The 8,597-nt window shown below is 42.3% G+C and overlaps 1 protein-coding gene across 1 annotated transcript; it reads right to left on the bottom strand.

Annotated features, from left to right (window-relative positions):
• Positions 1-2,719: 2,719 nt before the first annotated feature.
• Positions 2,720-5,604, bottom strand: hcar1-3 (hydroxycarboxylic acid receptor 1-3). Its single transcript, XM_021608290.3, has 2 exons — positions 4,721-5,604; positions 2,720-4,416 (listed from the first exon to the last, which is right to left on the bottom strand). Exon 2 carries the CDS (start codon positions 4,310-4,312, stop codon positions 3,305-3,307), a length of 1,008 nt encoding a protein of 335 aa, XP_021463965.3. The 5' UTR covers positions 4,313-4,416; positions 4,721-5,604; the 3' UTR covers positions 2,720-3,304.
• Positions 5,605-8,597: the final 2,993 nt, after the last annotated feature.

Below are 8,597 nucleotides of genomic sequence, written 5' to 3'. Positions count from 1 at the left end.
AAAGACACCTGTCCACAACCTCAAACAGTCACACTCCAAACTCCACTATGGCCAAGACCAAAGAGCTGTCAAAGGACACCAGAAACAAAATTCCAAACCTGCACCAGGCTGGGAAGACTGAATCTGCAATAGGTAAGCAGCTTGGTTTGAATAAATCAACTGTGGGAGCAATTATTAGGAAATGGAAGACATACAAGACCACTGATAATCTCCCTCGGTCTGGGGCACCACGCAAGATCTCACCCCGTGGGGTCAAAATTATCACAAGAACGGTGAGCAGAACCACACGGGGGGACCTAGTGAATGACCTGCAGAGAGCTGGGACCAAAGTAACAAAGCCTACCATCAGTAACACACTATGCCGCCAGGGACTCAAATCCTGCAGTGCCAGACGTGTCCAGGCCCGTCTGAAGTTTGCTAGAGAGCATTTGGATGATCCAGAAGAAGATTGGGAGAATGTCATATGGTCAGATGAAACCAAAATATAACTTTTTGGTAAAAACTCAACTCGTCGTGTTTGGAGGACAAAGAATGCTGAGTTGCATCCAAAGAACACCATATCTAATGTGAAGCATGGGGGTGGAAACATCATGCTTTGGGGCTGTTTTTCTGCAAAGGGACCAGGACGACTGATCCGTGTAAAGGAAAGAATGAATGGGGCCATGTATCGTGAGATTTTGAGTGAAAACCTCCTTCCATCAGCAAGGTCATTGAAGATGAAACGTGGCTGGGTCTTTTAGCATGACAATGATCCCAAACACACCGCCCAGGCAACGAAGGAGTGGCTTCGTAAGAAGCATTTCAAGGTCCTGGAGTGGCCTAGGCAGTCTCCAGATCTCAACCACATAGAAAATCTTTACAGGGAGTTGAAAGTCTGTGTTGCCCAGCAACAGCCACAAAACATCACTGTTCTAGAGGAGATCTGCATGGAGGAATGGGCCAAAATCCCAGCAACAGTGTGTGAAAACCTTGTGAAGACTTACAGAAAATGTTTGACCTCTGTCATTGCCAACAAAGGGTATATAACAAAGTTTTGAGATGTTATTGACCAAATACTTATTTTCCACCATAATTTGCAAATAAATTCATTAAAAATCGTACAATGTGATTTTCTGGATTTTTTTTCTCATTTTGTCTGTGTCACGAACCGGCTCAAAGCCCGTAACAAAAGGGAGACAACGTGGAGATAAGGAGTAACAAAATATATATTTATTAACTAAAGCAACTAAGGAAAATATACAATGGTGTGTGTAATCAGTAGTGTAAGTGAGTGTTTTGCATGCATGAATGTGATAATGCAGGGTTTTGAAAGGTGCTAAAGCAAACAACCAAGAAACACAACAAAAAAAAACTATCAAAGTGTCTGCATGGAGAGAGTCTCCTCCATGAATGTGGAAGAGGTCTTTTCATCCTGGGTCACACCTGGCCCAGGTTTTTCCCATGTAGCTGACGACCCTCCCAACTCCGCCCACCGGCATCCTAATAAGGAAACAAGAACAAAGACAGAATACGGCAGACAGAGTGGGAGGGTCGTCACATCTGTCATAGTTGAAGTATACCTATGATGGAAATTACAGGCCTCTCTCATCTTTTTAAGTGGGAGAACCAACACAATTGGTGGCTGACTAAATACTTTTTTGTCCCACTGTATATAGCAATCAAAGATAATATTTCAAAAATCTCTCAAATGAATACTAAACAACCATTCAAACTGCGTTAGCTCGGATTTACAATATAAAATATAAATATAAAGACTGGTATTTCACTTACCAGTCTAAAGTAGCTTCCCCTCCTTTAGCTGTTGTCTAAACTATATTCACTGAGTCAGTGACACTTTCCCGGTAGATTTCTGTTAGAATATCATCCAAAATCTGTATACCTGGACTTTGATTTAGCTTTTCCAGAATTAGTAGCCATTTATGTTCAAAACGGGTTTCACACAACGGGTTCCCACCTACTCACGTAAAGCACAGGTCATTGGCTATCTAGCTAGCTTGGTTTCAAAACGATCGTTTGGACAAAGATACAGTCAATCAAGTGAACACCGCCATGTCATCGGCGCGCAATGACACATCATATCTTCCTGGCTATAATGGGCTTTCCAGTGGATATACTAAATGAAGAATGATATAGCAAAGGCTGGTTACTTTTTAGAGTGTCTGAGGAATAAATACAAACTTAATTTGACTGGTTGAAACAACGTTTAGCATTCGATTTGCACAGATTTTTCTTTGCAAGTTCAACTTGTGGAAATACAAAATTCGTGCATACTAAATGGACGTTTTTAGGATATGAAAAAGGATTTTTATCAAACCACACTACATTTTTATCTCTGGGTCCCTTAGGATGACAAATCAGAGCAAGATTTCAGAATGTAATTAAATGATTTACCTTCAGACGTGAATGTATCAAACCTGTCACTGTGATACAAGTGTTTTGTTGTGCACTCAAACAACAGCATGTTATTTTTGCGATGTACTAACTACTGTAAATTGGACAATGCAATTACATTAACCAAAATTGAAGCATTATGCCCATATAAGACACTTCTATGTACCAAATTTTTGTTTTGGTTTAAAACAATATTTTAGTCACATTATGCATATTGAGCAACAACTGTCCAGTTCAGGGGACACCGATCCATAGCAACATTATTATACATCTGAACTTATTTAGGCTTGCCACAACAAAGGGGTTGAATACTTATTGACTCAAGACATTTCAGCGTTGCGTTTTTTATTCATTTGTACAAAAAAAATAACAAAAATAAAACAATCCCAGTGACATAAAAAATGTAAATTGCTTTAACACAAAATGTGGAAAAAGTCAAGGAATACTTTCTGAAGGCAATGTATAGCATAATAAGCAACTAATTCTAAAACACTGATAAATATTAAAATGTAATCAATTAAAAATTGCATGACCCTCCCCTGGACTTGATTTAGAAAATACTAAATCCTCCTCGACTGAAATAGAAAGCATGTCCCTCCCCCATTCTCCTCCTGGTCCCCGTTCTGTACATTTTGAAACATCCCTTACATCTGGTTAAAATGGTGTATTTGATAGACATGACTAAATCAAGACAAAAACATGTCACTCTACATCATTCGGTTCTAAAAAATAACCATTCAGTAGAATGAAGGCTTTCTTTTTCCTGTCTTTGTTTCACATACATATACACACATACACACGTACTCAGTCCTTTCAAGTATGTATCCCACATAGCTACAGAATCGGATCGGATCCTCGAGCTGACAAGGTAAAAATCTGCCGTTCTGCCCCTGAACAAGGCAGGCCTCGCTCTTCACCCATCGCTGGTCATGCTTCCCCGTCGACTCAGCCTCATCTCCACCAGGCCCAGCTTATTGATGGAGCTCTTGAGGGAGTTTCGGAACATGGAACTGGAAAAACAGTAGATGACTGGGTCCAGAGCACTGTTAAGGTAGGTAAATCCAATGGACAGGCTGAAGAGCTGCGCAGCCATGTTGTAAGACACACAGTCCCTGGGTCTGACCTTCTTGATATAGACCGTACTCAGGCCTGTGGCGATGCCGGGAAAGAAACACAGCACAAACACAGCCACGATCAGCCCAACCACCCGGATGGCCCGCCGAACCTTCTGCTCCTTGTCCAGTTGCCGTTGGCGTAAGATGCAGGCAATCCTGGCTGAGCAGAAGAGCAAGAGCAGCAGGGGCAGGAAGAACTCTCCGACGAACACCATGTTGTGTATCTTGATTGCCAGGGGAGTCACAGTGTAGGAGCTGAAGCTGCGACACAGGGACATGTTGCCATCCTGCCCGAGGAGGTTGGTGGTCAGCAGGGGGAGCCGCAAGGAGATCACCACTGCCCAGATGCCCCCCGCCACCCATCCTGCCTGGGTAGATGTCATGTGGTTGACACGGTGGTGTGGGTGGACCACCTTGAAGTAGCGGTCGAAGGCCACGGTAGTCATGAACGCGATGCTAGCCGAGCGGTTGACAGCGAGCATGAAGAGGTTGATCCGGCACCAGGCTTCGCCAAACACCCAGTGTTCCCCACGGAACAGGTTGTCAATGCGGAAGGGCAGGCAGATGAGCAGTAGGAAGTCAGCCAGGACCAAGTTAAAGAGGAACAGGGTGTTGGCCCTCCAAGTCTTCAGACGGCAGGTGAAGATCCACAGGGCCATTACGTTGCCTGGCAAGCCCACTAGGAGCTCTATAATCAGGACAGGAGGCAGTATGTCGGCCACCAGATTCTGAGTGGCCAGGCAGTGGAAGGGCTGGTTCAGTCTTCCGGTAGAGTTACTGTGCACTACTGTTGCTTCATCAACCATCGTTAGATTGAGTATGTTTTTGCTTCCAGGAAACCTCAGATGTTGGTGTTTTTCACACAATCTGCCTCTTTTTCTTCCTCTTTTCAGAGCATCTCAGAGGATATCTGCACAAACAAGGCAAATGTGAGAAAATAACGTCAAATTTGCCAGGGTTATTTATTCAAGACAGATGAAGAGCTGTTTTCTACTAATAGTCTGTAAATAAATTCATTAAAAATCCTACAATGTGATTTTCTGGATTTTGTTTTCTCATTTTGTCTGTCATAGTTGAAGTGTACCTATGATGAAAATTACAGGCCGCTCTCATATTTTTAAGTGGGAGAACTTGCACAATTGGTGGCTGACTAAATACTTTTTTGCCCCACTGTATATATAGATAAGATAACTTTTCGCATATTCACTACTCACCAGTTGAGCGTTTGGGGTCAATGACTGCATTTGGGGTTGAAGAGCAGTTTAGAATCCTGTAGATGACTTTGAATGTCCTCAACAGATCTCCTCTCTTGTGTGTTTCCACTGTTCCGGATTTTCTGTTTTTTTTTTTAGAGAGGCGTCTTGACATACACTTTAAGACTGACTTCCTCTGAGGGCTTGCCAGAGCCAACATGACATCACAAGTGTGATCTCTGAGCTAATTCAGGGAGTTTGCAATCACAACCAAACCCTAATTTGAGTGTCATCTGGTTCAGCCATGTCTGCATATACAGTGCCTTCAGAAAGTATTCACACCCCTTGACTTATTCCACATTTTGTTGTTTTACAGTCTGAATTCATAATGGATTCAATCAATTTGTTTTCTCACCCATCTACACACACTACCCCATAATGGAAAAGGGAAAACAGCTTTGTCAAAATGTTTGCTAATTCATTACAATTAAACAGAAATACCTTATTTACATAATTATTAACACCCCTTTGCTATGACACTCCAAATTGAGCTCAGGTGCGTCCATTTTCCTTTGATCATCCTTGAGATGTCACTCCAACTTGATTGGAGTCCACCTGTGGCCAACTAAATTGTTTGGACATGATTTAAAAAGAAACACACCTGTCTATATAAGTCCCACAGTTGACATCACATGTCAGAGCAGAAACTATACCATGAAGTCCAAGGAATTGTCCGTAGATCTCAGAGATAGGATTGTGATGAGGCGTATATCTGGGGAAGGGTATAAAACCATTTCTAGAGTGTTGAAAGATTCAAAAAGCACAGAGGTCTTGAAAAGATATGGAACTACCTAGACTCTGCCTAGAGCTTACCATCCTATCAAATTGAACAACCGAGCAAGAAGGACCTTGGTCAAGGAAGTGACCAAGAACCCAATTACCACTCTGACAGAACTACAGAGTTCCTTGGCTGAGATGGGAGAACCTGCCAGAAGGACAGCAGTCTCAACAGCACCTCACCAATCTGGGCTTTATGGGAGTGTGGCCAGTCGGAGGCCACTCCAGAGAAAAAGGCACATGAAAGCATGCCTGGAATTTGCAAAAAGGCACGTGAAAGACTGAGAGCATAAGGTAAATGAGTCTGTGGTCTGAGACAACAATTGAACTATTTGGCCTGAAAGCAAAGCATTATGTCTGAAGAAAACCAGGCATCACCTGTCTAATACCATCCCTACCGTAAAGCATGGTGTTTGCAGCATCATGCTATGGGGATGCTTTTCAGCGGCAGGGACTGGGAGACTGGTAAGGATAGTGGGAACAATGAATACAGGCAAATAAAGGCAAATCATTGATGAGAACCTGTATCAGCGTGCAAATGACCTCAAACTAGGGTGAAGATTTTACCTTCCAACAGGACAATGACCCCAAGCATACAGCCAAATCAATGCTGGAATGGCTTCAGTCCAAGAATGTGAAAGTCCTTGAGTGGCCCAGTCCAGATGTGCAAAGCTGATACTGACACACCCAAGACAACTCAACGCTGTAATCGGCACCGAAGGTCCTTCTACAAAGTATTGCCTTACACACTTAGAAAAATAGGTGCAATCTAGAACAATCCTTTATTTAGATGTCACCATAGGAGAACCGTTTTTGGTTCCAAGTAGAACCTTTTTGGTTCTAGGTAGAACCGTTTTGAGTTCCATGTACAACCCTTTACACAGAGGGTTTTACATGAAAGCCAAAATAGTATACCTGGAACCAAAAAGGGTTCTACATGAAACCAAAAATGTTTCTCCTCTGGGTACAGCTGAATAACACTTTGGAACCCTTTTTTCTACAAGTGAGGTGGAGTGAATACTTTGGTAAATGAGATTTCTGTATTTACTTTTCAATACATTTGCAAACATTTCTAAAAACATGTTTTCACTTTGTCATTATTGTGTGTAGATGGGTGAGGAGAAAATATTTCATAAATTTTTGAATTCAGGCTGTAACACAAAATGTGTAATAAGTCAAGGGGTATGAATACTTTCTGAAGGCACCGTACTTCTGTATGACTGGGGTTCTTTGCTCAATCTGAGGTATCATTGTGGTTATTTTAACATGCAACTGCTTGTTCACAGCGATAGGGGATGTTGGTCAAAATACCAGTGAGTCAAGATATAGACGTGTTATGAGGAATAAGAGAAGGTTAAATGTGCTGTCCTCATGAGAACAAAAACCAGGCATACAAATGGGGGAAGAGATTTTCCTGAAGCATACAGTTCCACTAATACCCATGAGTCATGACATATGAGCAACATATACTGTATCAACCCAGAAGCTCCTTTTCAACCTAATTCCCCCTGGATCCCGCTATACTGTAGTCTATGAACCAGTCCATGGATTGCACCTGGCTGAGAACAGTGATTAAGCTCGTAGCAGCGATAGAGGACTACTTCAATTTTTCAAGAATGAGTTTGGGTGTCTTAAAGGAGCATTCTGGGATTGCTACATCCGTTTTAAGACTTTTAAATGAATGATATATAGCCATTGATTCTTGAAGAAGAAAAAAAGAAAATAAGAAAAATTGTCTGCTCTATGAATAATGTTTATAGCATCAACGTCATAATATAACCATATACATCTCAAGGTAAAAAAATCCCCTAGTATGTGACAACAGACGGTGTTACTCTGAACAAAGTCCATAGGAAATTATTTAGAAATGTTCAGATGACAGCACTATCTGTCAGCGATGTCTCAAGTCCTCTGTCGTCAGTCATTTTGAGGTTGCCGGTCTCACTAGCTCTATTTCACAGAGCACAGAACAGAAGTAGCACATATTGCAAAAAATAAATAGGGGCACACAACCGCACCCACTGACTTTCACACTTTCAAAACAACACTTCTCCATGCACAAATACTCTGCAATACATTAGTGTATCTGTGTTGATAGGCAGATGTTAACCCTATGGTGGTGCCACTTTTACGGCCTCTGTTTGTTTTGTGTGCGGTGTAATAAAGTAGGAAAATAAGAGACCAGAGTCCAGTTTGCACACACACACACACACACACACACACGCACGCGCACGCACGCGCACGCACGCACGCACACACACACATACACACACACACACACACACACACACACACACACACACACACACACACACACACACACACACACACACACACACACACACACACACACACACACACACACACACACACACACAGCAGCAGGCAGCAAACACTGTGGGAGGCCTAGGAGGTGGACAACACTCACAGTGTGGGAGTCAATTACCACTAAGTCATTCCCCTCTGTCTGTGAATGACTGTAAAAGTAGTTGAATCGTAATGTTTTGAGAGCCTTTCGAGGGGAAGCGATGTGGTTTGTGAAAAGGACTTGTGCTAGATAACCTATGACATTTCTGGCACAGAACTGAAAGATATTATGCAAACTGTCTCGAAAGTGTACTTCCATTAGCTTTTTAAAACTCACAAATGTAAATTGTTAGATATTGGACAGATCAGCGTTGTATCAATATCTTGGTCACTGTGTAAACAGAGTACAGTGTACTACACTCTTAGAAAAAAGGGTTCCAAAAGGGTTCTTCAGCCGTCCCAATAGGAGAACCCTTTTGGGTTCCAGGTAGAACCCTCTATGGAAAAGGGTTCTACATGGAACCCAAAAGGGTTCTTCAAAGGCTTATCCTATGGGGACAGCCAACGAACACTTTTAGGTTCTAGAAGATAGCACCTTTTTTTGCTAAGAGTGTCGGCCCTACTTGCATGTTAGACATCCCACATTAACACATACCCACAATTCTCCCATCCCATGTAAATGTACACATCACACATTAAACCAGCCTGGGAGGCAGACAATGGTGATCCTCTCTGTAATTCCAGAGGACCTAGA

Source organism: Oncorhynchus mykiss, chromosome 1, assembly GCF_057628025.1.
Source record: "Oncorhynchus mykiss isolate SJ-2025 chromosome 1, ASM5762802v1, whole genome shotgun sequence".
NCBI lineage: Eukaryota > Metazoa > Chordata > Actinopteri > Salmoniformes > Salmonidae > Oncorhynchus > Oncorhynchus mykiss.
This window is presented reverse-complemented; position numbering and strand designations above follow the sequence as displayed.